Raw genomic sequence first — 14,540 nt, forward strand, 5'->3', positions numbered from 1 at the left:
GGGAAGAAGAAAAAAGAAATCAAAAGAACAGAAGTAAAAAATAAAGTAAAGGTGATAATTAAAGAACAGAGGAGCTGGATGAGAATGACAGATGCATTCGACCTACCCTACGCACACATACTGTATGTACAAATAGCCTGGCCTTTTAGATGACAGCCCTCATGAAAGTTCTGCACATATTAATTATCACAAGCTAAATGTGTAATTTGCAAGATAATACTGCTGGAAACTCTTGAAAATAGATGATTCAGAGAATGGACACATGACATTTACATTGTGTGAGTGTGTGTTTCTGTATGTGTACAGCATGCGTCAGCAAGTGACAAATGACTCTGTCTTGTTGTTGTTTGGACCCTTTGCAGTGTATTTAATCAGTGCAAAATTGTTTTGAACATTACTGTGTACCAAGCAGGTGTTATATAAGATATATATTTTTAACTGTGTTACCAAACTTCATCCATCCTTCCATTATCTATACCACTTATCCAATCCCAGCTGACACTGGGCGAGAGGCGGGGTCCACCCTGCACAGGTGACCAAACTTGAATTCTTTGCCTTTAACCTTCACAAGTTACTATAGGTCATGTTAACACCTGAAGTCATTTGTCAAAAGTTTCTCTACACCTTCTTCACCTTCTTGGGCTTTCTGAAGCTTCGGCCACACTCAGTATTTGAAGTCGCCCAGCTGTCATAAAGATGCCTCAGACTGTGACTAACTGTACGTGACTAATTTTGGTCACATTATAACATTAAACGCTACTAATCTAGTAGCGTTTAATGTTATGACAATGTAAAACAAATCTACTGTTTTAACTTTATGGTTATTTCCCATTATTTCTTTTTCCTCTGTTCTGCATCTCTTTCCCCTCATTATCAGTTCTCCTTTTTCCTTCTCTTCTTTTCCAACATCCATTTTCTGTCTTCTTTATCTGGCCCCCTCCCTGCCTTTATCCTCCTCCCTCCCTCCCTCTAATCATTTATGGGGTGTGGAGGAGAATAAAGCCAAGTTTAATGTTTAGTAATGTGTCAGGTGGCTTCCATTTTGTGAAGCTGCTGTGTTCACTTAGCAGCCGTGGAGCTAATTATTACAAAAGGCAGCTGTTGAAAGCAGTATTAATGTCTCCTTTCAGCATGGATACATCCAATATTATGGGCTAATGAAAGTAGTCATAAGCTAAGAGAAAGAGCATAACGAAGAGGAGGGGAAACCTGAATTGCATTTTATTTGGTAAAAGCCCTATAAATCCAACTTTAATTTTAATTTAAACTGTCTCTGACTAAAGGTGCCATAATCATTTTCCATCTTGCAACCCAGTAATGTTTATAAATGGAGCAATCTGATGTAACAGGGTTTCTGACTGCAATATGCTGGATGGAAATTACGTGACCAACAGTGTGGCCAGTGTTTGAGACAGTTGAGCTGAATTAACCTTAAAGAGATGAAAGTTATTGCAAAGAAAGAAAATCTCACTTCTCCTCTTTTTGTTTTTCTACATGATGATAATATGGACTAAATGAACACTGGAAGGAATTTGTCAAGTAAATCTAATGTAGCAAAAAAGTTAGGTGGATTGTGTTTCTACAGGCCATTCTGATGTCAGTCTGATGGCCTACACTAGTTGGCATAAGAGACAAATTTTCCACTAGACCAGCTGAAAATAGCTCTTGAAGGAGCTACCAGTCACCTCCATTCCTAACATTGTTAGCAATGGCTCTAGAAATTACATCAATCTAAAGCAATATTCATGGTCAATATTATATAAACATATTTATGCTTCACATTGTTAGAATCATGCACTGCACTGCGGCAGGTTGCATCAGCCTGTCAGCATTTGAGGGGTTTTATGGTACAATGCACAAGCAGTACATTGTTCATCAAATAAAGTAAGGGGATTAACTTTGTCTGAGGTCATAAAAAATTACTGGAGAAAGTGTGACTTGGCAGGAGGAAAGACAGATAAGAAAGTGGTTGAGAGTCAAATGTCTGGTATAATGCAGCTACGGTTTTTCCACGACGTAAGAGAGTCCCCTGCTGGCCAGGAATGGTCACTGCGTGCTATGGCGTAGTTCCGTTTCCGGTGTAAACAAACAAACCAACATGGCGACTTTCACAGACCAGTAGAAGTTATGAGAATGTGTTGACCCTGAACATATTATAATGACTGAACCGAGGAGTGAGGGGGGTTTACTTTGCTACTACTGCACAGCTGGTAAAGGCATGGAGCCTTTCTTAATGGAGGAGGTGAAGAGGAAGCTCGCAGCTGAAAATGTAGGTATTTCTACGGGTGAAATGACAAGTCGCAACGGCAGTAAAAAAAAACTTACACTGTACCTGACATCAATGCCAGTTTCACTATTACATCCCTGGTTAGTTTTAGAGATTTTGTTAAAAATAAAGAAGAAGGACGTTGATCTTAACAGAAGCTCTTTGTTTTGTACCGATAGGCACTGTGTTGTTAGATGTTCGCAAAAATCCCAGTTAACTAACTAGATGTGAACCTGCTGCGGTAAGCAATGCACGTTTGATTGTTAGCTAGCAAGATGAATATGATTATTAAGTTAAACGTGTTAACGCCTGATTTAATTTATTTGACTCTTAAACATTAATATTAGTGTCTATCCCAATAATGCAGTATTGGTCAGTTCAAGATTTAATTGCCTCACTGAATTATTGCTGGTTTAGCTGCATAGTGAAGTCTGTAAACGATGACCTGCTCTTTCTGTTGTTGTGTGTGTCCAGGTGCGTCAGATCCCAGGTAAAGTGTTGTTCAGTTCCCCTATGACTATTGACAGAGTCAGCGAGCTGAAAGCTGCTGAGAGACTCTTCCTCCTGGTGAAACAAGAGCCACCTGTGCGGCTGTCTGCCCACACCAACCCAGGTGCCAGCCTGATACCTCACATACACAGATACAAAACATGAGGAATACCCTGGTAGTTATTAAATTGTATGCCTGTCTTTCAGTTATCACGTGCCTTAAATGTCATTTTAATTTAAACCTAATCTCGTTGCAGCTTAGTGCCATTAATTGCCATGTTTGTATCAACTTTTGATGAGTGTTTTCTTTGATATTCATAGCAAAGGCAGCCTCTGTTCTGCAGTCCAGACTGCTGGGTGACAAGAATCAATGGACCAGGGCTGCTCTGACATGGAGTCGCCTGCAGGGGGAGCTAGAACAGAAGAAGAACAGAATAACCTCTGCCCTAACACCAAGCACTGCCCTGGGAGGGAAGATGAACAGGGAGGAGGGGAGAGGGGGTGAAGGACAGAGGGAAGAGGAGGATGAGCAGGGTATGGAGACTAGAAAAAGAACAGGAGAGCAGAGGGAGGAGGAGAATGGGAACAGGAGCCTGGGAACTAGAGCACAGACAGTGGAAAAGAAGAGAAAGCGAGAGAAAGAAGAGAGGGAGGCTGAAGGAATGGGAGATGTACAGAAAGAGAAGGAGGAAGAGACAAGTGGAGAAACCTGCTTTTTAGAAAAAAAGAGTAAGAGGGATGATGAAGAAGATGATGAGGAGAGTTGGGGTGCCACTCAAGACTCCAATAGTGAGAAGAATGTGGAGAAAGACAAGGCATCTGAGAGAGAAAGGAAGAGAGAGGAAGAAGACAAGAGGAGAATATTTAATAGTAGACATGGAGTGATATCAGGAACAGATTTCAATGGAGGAGGAACAGTCTGGGACCATGCAACAGCAGGACGACACCACAACGTGGAAAGTAGCGGCAGGAGGAAGGTTGTCAATGCAGCAAGCTTTGCTGTAATAAGTGTGGAAAATGGTAATAAGATAATGTTTCAGTATTTATTTATAGACATGCAACATTTTCTCATTCCTGTTTTCTTCTTTACATCCTTCTGTTTTCTCATGTAATAAAGTGAAGTCCACTGGAGGAGGAGGCAAAGCACTACTGCAACCAGAGCTGGCTTTTGCTGTCGCAGTCTCTTTTAGGATAAGCTGCAAGTGTACTGGATCGGTGTCCCGATACTTCAGCTCACAGGTAGCAGAAGTTAAAATGCAGAACTCTGTAAAGTCAGAATATTTTCTCTGGTAGGTGTATATACATTAGGAAGTAATCAGAGACTTATACCCCCAATTTCAGAACCCCAATTATTTTGATTTTTGTGAGCTTCTGAAGACCTTAGTAAAGCTGCACCTTGTTAGACTAAGCAAAAATAAATGCATGTCATTCATTTGTGGACACAAAGTCATATTGTCAGTCAGGTGACTACTCTCTCGATCACAGTGTCAGATGGACATACAGAATGCCTTCCTGCACATACAACCAGGTAACCATATGGAGGTGTGAGTACCATAAATAACTATTCTGTGTTTCTAAATGATATCTAATACAGGAGGTGAGCAAAGTGATTGGAGTAGGTTTGAGCAGACTGTTGGGCTGGAAGGCTGATCTGAAGAATCCACAGCTGGAGGTAAATTCTTTTAGTGTTAAAAAAAAATCTCCCCAGTTATATCGGTTATAGGTTATTGTGGTCAGGCTGTTTGATAGTACCTCTAAATGTTCTCTTTGGGTGGTGGTGTTGGCAGAAACTCTCTGCCTGTCCCTTCAAATGTGACACTGTTAGGCTCTTTGTTCTGTTCTGCAGGTAAATGTTTATTTGAGTGATGACCACTGCCTACTGGGGATTCCACTGACCAGGTTATTGACTAAAGCGTTTTCTCTATCAATAATTAATTTAAAACCAGGAGTCATCAAAGTTACTCCAAGAGAGACAATTTGTAACATAGCCAGTCTGTAATAAACATAAACACAGTGCAGCTGTTGGCAGTTTTTGAATGTATCTTGTCTGATGCATGTTCAACTTTTCCTTTTGTTTCTTAAATGCTGTGGTGTTGTTTTTAATACATCTGTGCTGTGACTGCTAGCCTCACGTTGTAAAAACAATCCAGAGACTCTCACTAACAGCAAATGCTTCTGTATATGCTCTAAATTGTACTAAATATTTTTGTATGAATATTTACTGTGAATCTCAGAAACACAGGGGATTTAGGTCTGATGGTGGGGTAGACTTGTCATATCACAGCTTCAGTTAATTAGATGAGTAGTCATAAGTGTAGCTTATGAATGGGTCTGATGTGTCTTTCTGATGTGCAGGTTACCACTGGCTAACCGGAGCTATATTAAAACCACAGGACTGAGGTCTACAGTAGCCTGGGCTATGGCCTCACTGGCTCAGATACAGGTACTAAGACACACAACTGCTGCTGTATTCTTTATTTATAGTGTGTGCATTTATGATTCCTGAAGGTTATAAGGAAACTACTTTGTAGTGTATACTATTTTGTTTATACCTTTATTTGAGAATTAGAAAGCATTATTAAATAATGCAAGCAGGGGCTTTTCTTTTGTCTTTGTTGCAGAGAAATATTCTGCTAATTTTTTGTTTTATCAATCCCCTTAAAAATAAAGGCATGTTTAGACTCATTTAAATGTGACAATTTAGCCTTAAAGCTGCTATGCTAAAGCTGACCTTATTTTCAGACTTTAACATAATGTTTGTTATTTATAATTTGACAGTCAGTGTGCTAAAACGTTTGCATGATGACCGCTCAGACTATAATGTCATATTGCCCCTCGGTCACAGTTGCACTGTGTGCAGGTGACCAACTGTCTATACTGTGTGTTGTCTTCTCTTTCCTAGCCAGGTTTCTGTGTCGTTGACCCAATGTGTGGGGTGGGAACCATCTTAATAGAAGCAGCACAGGAGCACAAGGTCAGGACAGAAATCAACACAGTGTTGCTGTATATCTGTCAACTGTAGGAATGTTTGAAAAGTGAAGTTAACGGACTTTATAAAGTTTTAGAACTGGACAAAACACAAAATGATTGAAAATGGTTCAGTCCCTGTACACACGACGACAAGTATCCTACTGTTTGTTTTTGTTTCATATGTATGGTAATGCTAAGAATATTGTTCAGATATGCAGTAATACTGTCTAATTGTAATATTTCCTTGTCACATTTTATATTATTCAGTTGCTTTTGTTTGCTTTCTTCTCTGTTCTCCCAAGAAATATCAAAGGCTCTGTTTTAAAAATATGTATTAGAAAGATTGCCTGACTTGCAACCTGTTGCCACCGTGACCCGATCTCAGATAAGCAGAAGAAAATGGAATAGATTAGAAAGATCATTGCAATGTTTACCTTGATACTGTGCATTTGTGTCACCACTATTATAATCTGATAACCTCAATGGGGTCATTAGGCTACCTGTTTCCTGGGTATGGACATTGATGATGGACAGCTTCAGAAGGCCAATGACAATGTAGAGTTTGCAGAGCTGGGAAACAGAATACACCTGCTGAAAGCTTCATCTGTTGGTAGGATACCTGCACTGGAAAAGTGTCAATTTGATGTTGTTGTTAAACCTTTATTTAGTTCACTGTGGATGCAAAGCTACATGTTTTTATGGGAGGTCAGACACAACCCTGCTGTCATGTTTTAAATGATGTCTGTCCACCTCTGTGTGTGCAGTGCTGCCTCTGCCCAGTGGCAGTGTAGATGCTGTGGTCTGTGACCTACCATTTGGCAGGAAGTTTGGCACCAAAACAGACATGGCTGCCAAGCTGCCAGCTATTGTCAATGAGATGGAGAGGTTTGTGCCCCTGTTTATGCATTGCATTTGTTTCTTTTAGAATATTGTGTTGGTCAGTGTTTCTATAAAATTTCAAATAAGCATGAAAAAAGGCGTTCTGTCTGTAATCAGTTTAACGAATGTGTGTATTTCCAGAGTGCTCTCCATTGGTGGTACTCTGGTTCTTCTGCTGAGTCCTCAGTTATCCTATCTCCTGAAAGAACTCCTGGCACAGAAACACACTGGACCGACATCTAACCAGGGAACAAAGCTTCAAACTGGAATACAAGACTCTCCTTCTTCTTTTCTACCTTCAACAAAGCAGCAGAGTTTCCAAATCCACTACGGAGTTCAGCCCTCATACACTCGGGAAACAGACGAGCTCTGTCATGGTCCACTTCCCCCTCTCTCCTCCCTGAAGCATCAGGCAACTCTGAGAGTCAGCCTTGGTGCGATAGATGGACTCATCCATAAATATGTCAAGATAGTTGCTTGATCACTATTGATAGAAGCTACATTTCAAAGTAAATAAGATACTTTTCTTTGCTATTTATCATGAAAAATGAGCAGTCGAACTGCAGCAGTTTGCTAGAACTACTGCAGCATGTTTTGTTTCCATAATGATTTTTAGTTACAAATGATATTAAAACTATATATGCCAATATTTTTTGAAGAGTTTTATTTTAAATTGTGTCAACTTTGTGCATTGTAAATTTTGCCATTCCAAAGGCTGACCCTTAATTCTTCCAACAACATCCATAACCTGTCTATAGCACCCAACCTCATTGGTTCCTACTGAAGAACTACAGTAAAACATTCTACAGTAAATACCTCAAAACAGCTCACAGGATACATATATTATTTCATTTTTTAAAGGCTCACTACTTTCCTAAAACAGGAACACTGTAGACTTTAGAAAGTAATACTCAAACAGGTATAAGTTGTGCATTTATTGGAGACATTTTCCAGATTCTAATCAATGCATATTTGGTGCTCACAACACCCAGATGATATATGTGAGATTAACTCGACATAAACTACAGTGTCCATGTGCATGCTGATGAATGAACATGTTACCCAGTGGAAAAAATGTGCAGCAAGGTTGTGTTTTTAGTAGTTTTTGGCAAAACAATGAAGATCTATGACACAGAAGAATAAGCTATTTGTTGTTTTAGTCACTGTTGATACTTGGATAAACATGGAATATTGCTAGCCTTACCCATATCATTTCACTCTGAGTGGAATGGTGACTGGTAGTTTTCAAGAATAAGACTTTTGTTCTGCCTGTAACAGACCCCATAAGCAGAATCACAATGTTGCCATCTGCCACTGTTTAGCCCTGCTTAGCCCAGTTTTTCAGTGAACCATTCATGACCTCATAGGGCGTAGTATTGTTTTTATTTATTTCACCATCAGCTGTAAACTTCCTGTGTTTTTGCTGCAGTTTCACTTCCATTGGATGGACCCCAAAAGTGTAGGAATAGATTAAGTGAAGTTAATACAGGTTTGAGTTAAAATGAGATGTTTTATTGTCTTTTTGAAATGAAACCACAAAACAAATTAACAAGTGACTAATTAGTATTGTTTTCGTTAATCGAAGCTTTTACTTTAATCTGAAGTTATCTTATCTGCAAATACCTTAAATACAACAGCTCCAGCTCTGGTCAGACTATGGAGAAAATACGCCATGATTTCCATTGCGCAGTGGAAGCCATGTTGGCGCTACAGTGGATTCGGGCTGGGATTTTCTGACGCCGTATGTTTTTCTTAAAATATCTGTTTCATACATTGTTGGGGTTCGTCAACTGTGCGCGATCGGTGCCGTAATCGGCAGTGGAAATGATGAACTCCAGTGTCGACCTGTCCCGGCGGAATCCGCAAGAAGATTTCGAGCTGATCCAGAGGATAGGAAGCGGCACATACGGAGATGTGTACAAGGTAAAACTGCAGTGAGGGAACCAAAGAGTTCCATGATCGGACGCAGAGTGGTTAGATGTTTATAGCTTATTTATAGGTTTCCTTTATAGTCCATGGGCGTTGTATACACAGTAGAAAACAAATAATGGAGCCGTCTTTAGCTTATTTCTGAAATACTGCCTTTTTCTGTGATTAGGTTTAACTGATGCCATATTTAATCTGCTACTCTTGCACATAATTCCATTGTCGGACACATTCTTTGCTCGTGTTTTATGAGTGTTATTGTCGACTTCATGCTCATCGGGCTTAACGTTGCAGAAATGGCATTTAACAATTACAATGACCAGGTGCTGAGAAATTGTAATTAACCAAAGCCAGCGCTGCTGTTTACTGTAAACCTTTGAACGGACATCGGGCGCATACATTTGATTTAACGCTAAATTAAATTCATTTTGTACTGTTCTGTGAGTCGTTACAAAAATGATAACTTGTTTGCACACCGTATGCTGTGGTCATCTAAAATTGTATTGAATGGCTACTATTAATACTGAAGGAGAGTAATCATTTGAGACGTGTCCGATAATAAACGCTTAGCCTTTAGCTATCCAACGGACCCAGTTAGCATGATAGCATCGAGAAGCTAACTAGGCTTTTAGCTGTTTGTTGGGAACATTGTGACAACATGACAACAAGCAGTGATTTGTTGCCTAAACGGAAACATAGACTGAAGCAGAGACAGCCCAGTAGGTTCGCTATTAATCTTAACATTGCAGAGCTCCTACTGAACTTGTTAAAGGTTTTGCTCTGACAGACTGACAGCTGCCTGCTTGGAAATCCACTTTGGCTTAAGACGTTCCTGGCTAAGCTAACGTTAGCTACAATAACAACAATAACAACAGCAGCCATAATGTCAGAACCTCTTACTGTTATTATTCACGTTTTTAACATCAATAAGAACTAGTCACAGTTATTAAGGAGCTCTATTAAGGAACTTAAATGTTCATTTCTGTGGATAGTGTCGGATTTATGTCGCGTTATAGCTGATATCTAAAGTCCCACACCTGCAGGCCCTGTGCTGGGCTCCAAACGGGAAGGATGCGGTTGCTATAAATGCCCAGCTGAGTGCTTCAGACATAAGTAATGTCCCTCTATAATACACCATGCTGTGCCATAAAGTATGATGAGTTCAACAGAAGGATACAACTGAGTATGAAAACAAGTGGTTCATCAAAATATTAAAGTGATTTTTCATTCTAGACCGCTTCAGAGACATTATGTCAGCCATACCTGGTTGATTTGTACATGAGCTCGCTGTAGTACATCAGTCAGGTTATACAAATTAAATATCCAGATTCATAGTTCTGGAGCTGTTTGTGTAGCAGACGTGCTGTTGTGGACTTTAATTTCACTGCTGTGTCAGGGAGAGGCCTTTGCTAGATGAGAGATTCATTAAACACTTGAATGGGACTAAATGACATTTGGTTAATTTCCGAATTCTCTGTAATTACAGGAAAGTAAATTAAGATTTATTATTATTTTTAATGCCCATCTACTGTTTGTTCATAAAGTACATCTTATATGTTTGTGTTTCTTTATTGTATCTCCCCCTGTTGGAGCTAATCTTGTTTGTTCCTAATTTAAGTTCATTATCTTGCCATGTTGAAAATGTGTGTGTGACAGTCTCTTCACCAGGCCAGCAGCTCAGAGTTAACTCACCTGCTAGACCTGTCACAAACTGTGTACAGCTGATTAATGTGCACTCATATATTTATAAAAGTAGTGGTAAAGAATAAAAATGCAACATAACACTAAATTGCAGTTCCTTGTTGGCAGCAGATGCTCCAGGGGTTTTGCTGAAGGACACTTTGGGGCTCCAACTTGAAACCTCTGGGTTAATGGATGTGCTTCTTAGTACCATGGTACTTGGTTAACCTCAATGTCTATATTTAGTTTTACCGCTGTATGGAAATCTGTGGCTTGGATAGGAATGTTTGGCAGGAAACAAATTGTGAACTCTGCTAGCTTGTTTTCTCCTCTGTTTGTAGCCCTGCCTCTCTGTCAGCATGAGTTAGAAACTAAAGGAGAAGGACTGGCTGATACTAAGACAGGCCTCCTGACCACAAGAGCACAGGTTTGATCCTTCACAGGATCTGTAGGGCTGAACCTGTTATGTTTGAGTTTTGGTAATGAGGTGCCATTTAAAAAAAAAAAACACAATAAGTTGCCAGTATTTTATGACGATGGTGTCAATGAGCAAGTCACATTTAATGCCAAAGATTCAATAGCTTCCCACAGGACTGTGTCCTTAACAGAGACCTTAAGACCCAGTCAATTTCTCAATATTGCCATGACTCTTCATTTGAGCTCAGAGTCTTTATTGACATCACAAGGCAGGGCGGGCTGGTTTTACCAAACACCCCTGAGGCTGTCTGCAGTAACTTTTTTTTTTTTAAACACTATATTAATTGCAGTCATTTAATGTCAGTCACAGTTTTACCACCTGAAATACTTGACAATACCTGCTGCACAACTTCTCATCGTACAGTCTACAGTAAATATCTCCAACTAGACACGTTCATATCCCTAAACACAAATCATCCACTCTGTGCCGATATTGGAAGAAAGCCACCATGCTTCTCTTGTACTGTAGGTGACAGCACTGAATGATTTCTGGTTTCTAATCCAGTTTTTCACTTTTGAAATGTTAGTGGAAGGCAACAGTTTGATCCGGTCTAAACTTCCACACTTAGAAATCCTGCACATGAGGACAGTAAACTGCATGCAGCATGCTGTTTATCAGTCTTGACTGGTTTGTGTGATGCTTCAAACCCAAGAAAACCAAACAGACTCGGAAAGAGAACTATATGATGTTGGTGAGCTACAGCTTCCTATATAAAGGCCCGCTTCCTCACTGATGTTTAAGATACAATTTGCATTGATTTGTCACTCTGTGCAGCGTGGTGAGGAAGCAACAATGCTCATCTTTTGCAGTTCCACTTTGTCATTGATGCCAGTAGCAGCTGAATATATTGCTCTATTGTAACTAGTGTTGTTTAAATAGATGACTGGCCTGTTTTCTCAAGGTGACAGTGCTTGTGGCTTCAGAATCGAGGAAGCAGAGGCAGGTAATGGCCTTCAGTGGGGATACAGATCAGTCCATAACAAATCAATCTCGGTAGCAGTGTGTACTCTAGAAACATACCAGCCATGTGGGTATTTTGGTGACAAACAATGCTTCCGTCAGAAACCCGTCACTGATTTTGAGCCAATTTAACAGCACAGCCAGATAAATATCCCAAAGCTGTTTGTGGCATGTACAGTAATTATGAACAACTTCAAATGACATGGATAAAAATAATATGGTAAAACAATACACACAGCTGTATTTGTGGAAAGAATTTCCCATTTAAATCCAATTTAAACTATAGTAAAATTGTAGCAGATTTAATAAGGATATTTGCTGATTTGGCCAGGTGTGACTTTGATGCCTCATCTGTCTTCTTAAAGGTAACACAAGGATGAAGACCATCATCATTGTCCATGGTTGAAGCCATATTAAGTTGCTGTTTGGTTATGCATTGACACACTCATAATGTGTTTAACTTAAGACTTAATGGTAATAAATGTGGAAATGGTAGACCAGACCCCAGTGTGCGTGGCACAGCCGAGCAGCCGAGGTCCAGGAATGCAGCAGTCCTCGCTTCCTTTGTGTCTGTGTGTGTTCATGTCCTATTGTTTCACACTGCTCTAGTAGAGGAAGACTGTAGAGCAGCAAGCTGTAGCATAACACATACACACACAAAGCCAGATGACTGTGTCGTCACATGCAGACACACATACACAGATGGCTGTAGAGCTACTGGCTCAGAGCCATCCTGTTTTTGTCACTGTTCCTCCAGTTGTTTGCTCACTGAGGTGGACAGATTAATACAAGCTCTGAAGCAAAGCAAGGTTCCCCAGATCGGAAATGTGGTCCCCATCCTGGCACTCGGGTTTCTGTTGGCCAAGTACGGTTAATGTTTTGTGCAGGAATTTGCCTCTGTGTTACTGGCGCAGTGACACATTGGTAACCAGTGTTGATAGTACACAGTGTTATACTTAAAATCATCATTTGAGTTGTTAAATTAAACCTCATATTTTGAAAAGTTCACCCTTGTTGTCAGAACGTGCAGGACTGGTGTGTCTTCTCTAATATTTCTGGCTGTTAAGATGTAATAGATGTATTACCAGTCTAATGTGAATTATTTCACAATCAATCCTCTGCATAGACGGTCAATACTAGACCTGTCTAGATCTGTCTCCTGCATTTATTGCAACAAATGATCAGGACAGTGCAATTCACAGTAGTGTGAGAAAGGGCATAATCAGCTATTTAAAGTAAATTTGAACCAAAGTTTAATACAAGATCCTGTGGCTTTTTTATGAATTTTTAATGAAATACTAAAAAGTTAACAAAGCATCTGGAAGAAGAAGCTGTTGCTTTTAAAAATGCAACAGTTTTCGCTCTTCTGAATTAGAGGAGCTGCTGCTGTCCGTCATCAGGCCTTCTTCATTAAATCTAACAAATGAAGCTTGTATTAAAGATGTCTGAGACAAACTAATATGGTTTCTATATTTGAAAAGTTCTTTTGCATTACACAAACAAACAAGAGTACGCAGAGATGGCTTTAAATCATTTTGAAAGTTTTGTGGTTGGATGAAAATATTTTGTTTTTCTCTATTACATATAGTGTATGTACATTCATACACACACACTATTTGGGTGTGTCAGCGTAGCAAATGCAATGCCACTGGTGTTATGGGGGAGTCCGTCACATTCATCTCATCAGGTGTTTGTGATAGCAGACGTGTGACATACAGTAATACAAATGAAAGTTTAAAGGAACAACTAATGAGTGGTGTCTCTCCCAGCATGGCAAGAAGTGTTTGCTGTATAAGCGATGTCTGGGCTGTCGTTGCTTGTGATGTGAAAATATTTTGTTTTTCTCTATTACATATAGTGTATGTACATTCATACACACACACTATTTGGGTGTGTCAGCGTAGCAAATGCAATGCCACTGGTGTTATGGGGGAGTCCGTCACATTCATCTCATCAGGTGTTTGTGATAGCAGACGTGTGACATACAGTAATTTGTCACTATATTGCTCTTACCAGAGCCTTGTACTAAGAAAGACAGAGTTCAGTACTAAAGGATGCGTTAAATGAGTCCTGGGTGGATGAATGTGCAGAATATGGCACACACACACACACACACACACACACCCCTTATGATGGCTGTGAGCTAAGTTTCTCCATTACTGTGTAGTAGAAGCCCGCATCAAGCCACTTGATCTAGCATTGCAGTATGTGGAAAATATTCCCTAATCCCACCTTGCCTTTGAAAGTTGGTCCCATTTTAAGTTAATTCTCGTGTAAAATTTCCGAGGTGAGGCAGGGTACAGCACCTCAGTGCAGACACTGTTGAACATGGACAGGTTATGAGACCGTGGACCCCTGAGCACAGACAGGTAAAGGGCCCTCAGCCCTCATACACAGGCGTAAGAACCCCAGATTAAAAGAGAGAGTCAGTTCTTTTGTTCAGTTTTAGTTTCAATAAAGTGAACAGACCAGGTGTAAAAATTCACGGATGTTCTTCCTAATGTTGGATAAGTCTGCAGGCGAGGCTGCTTCTACCCACATCGGGGTCAAAGAGGCCGTGAAGCCATTGAATCAGCAAAGATGGCAACTGTCGTCGTGTTAGAAACAGCATGGCTCCCAGGCTGTCCGGGGCGCTGTAGCTCATTTTGTGTCTCATGTTGAAAGCCTCGGTTCTGTCAGTTACGGTGAGGAACAGAAGTATTTGAACACCCTGCGATTTTGCAAGTTCTCCCACTTAGAAATCATGGAGGGGTCTGAAATTCACATTGTAGGTGCATTCCCACTCTGAGAGACAGAATTAAAAAAAAATTTCAGGAAATCACATTGTATATGATTTTTAAAGAATTTATTTGTCTTGCACTGCTGAACATAAGTATTTGAACACCTGAGAAA

The 14,540-nt window shown here is 40.1% G+C and overlaps 2 protein-coding genes across 7 annotated transcripts in view; both read left to right on the plus strand.

Moving 5' to 3' along the window:
* The first annotated feature begins 2,066 nt into the window (after positions 1–2,066).
* Positions 2,067–7,245, plus strand: thumpd2 (THUMP domain containing 2). Of its 2 annotated transcripts, XM_020601752.1 has the most exons (12): positions 2,067–2,269; positions 2,446–2,507; positions 2,741–2,879; positions 3,077–3,775; positions 3,873–3,994; positions 4,350–4,427; positions 4,602–4,654; positions 5,111–5,198; positions 5,658–5,729; positions 6,221–6,335; positions 6,490–6,610; positions 6,746–7,245. In XM_020601752.1, exons 3-12 carry the CDS (start codon positions 2,780–2,782, stop codon positions 7,083–7,085), a joined length of 1,788 nt encoding a protein of 595 aa, XP_020457408.1. In that variant the 5' UTR covers positions 2,067–2,269; positions 2,446–2,507; positions 2,741–2,779; the 3' UTR covers positions 7,086–7,245. The 2 variants fall into 2 exon arrangements, with proteins under 2 accessions (XP_020457408.1, XP_020457407.1); XM_020601751.1 differs by lacking the exon at positions 2,446–2,507.
* Positions 7,246–8,076: 831 nt separating this feature from the next.
* Positions 8,077–14,540, plus strand: part of LOC109961122 (mitogen-activated protein kinase kinase kinase kinase 3) — a 30,742-nt gene continuing 24,278 nt past the window's right edge. For 3 of the 5 annotated variants that reach the window (XM_020601730.1, XM_020601733.1, XM_020601731.1), the window contains exon 1: positions 8,077–8,527. In XM_020601730.1, the coding sequence (XP_020457386.1) occupies positions 8,429–8,527 (99 nt within the window). In that variant the 5' untranslated portion in view covers positions 8,077–8,428. The remainder of the gene's footprint in view (positions 8,528–14,540) is intronic. The other 2 variants (XM_020601734.1, XM_020601735.1) reach the window with 2 other exon arrangements.

Source organism: Monopterus albus, unplaced genomic scaffold (genome assembly GCF_001952655.1).
Source record: "Monopterus albus unplaced genomic scaffold, M_albus_1.0 scaffold52.1, whole genome shotgun sequence".
NCBI classification, from domain to species: Eukaryota; Metazoa; Chordata; class Actinopteri; order Synbranchiformes; family Synbranchidae; genus Monopterus; species Monopterus albus.

Coding starts and splice junctions, on each gene's coding strand:
- thumpd2 (XM_020601751.1), top strand. CDS start 2,159: ATGACTGAACCGAGGAGTGAGGGGGGTTTACTTTGCTACTACTGCACA. Junction 2,880..3,076: donor GTCTGCCCACACCAACCCAG/GTGCCAGCCTGA, acceptor TGATATTCATAG/CAAAGGCAGCCTCTGTTCTG. Junction 4,655..5,110: donor CTGGGGATTCCACTGACCAG/GTTATTGACTAA, acceptor TCTGATGTGCAG/GTTACCACTGGCTAACCGGA.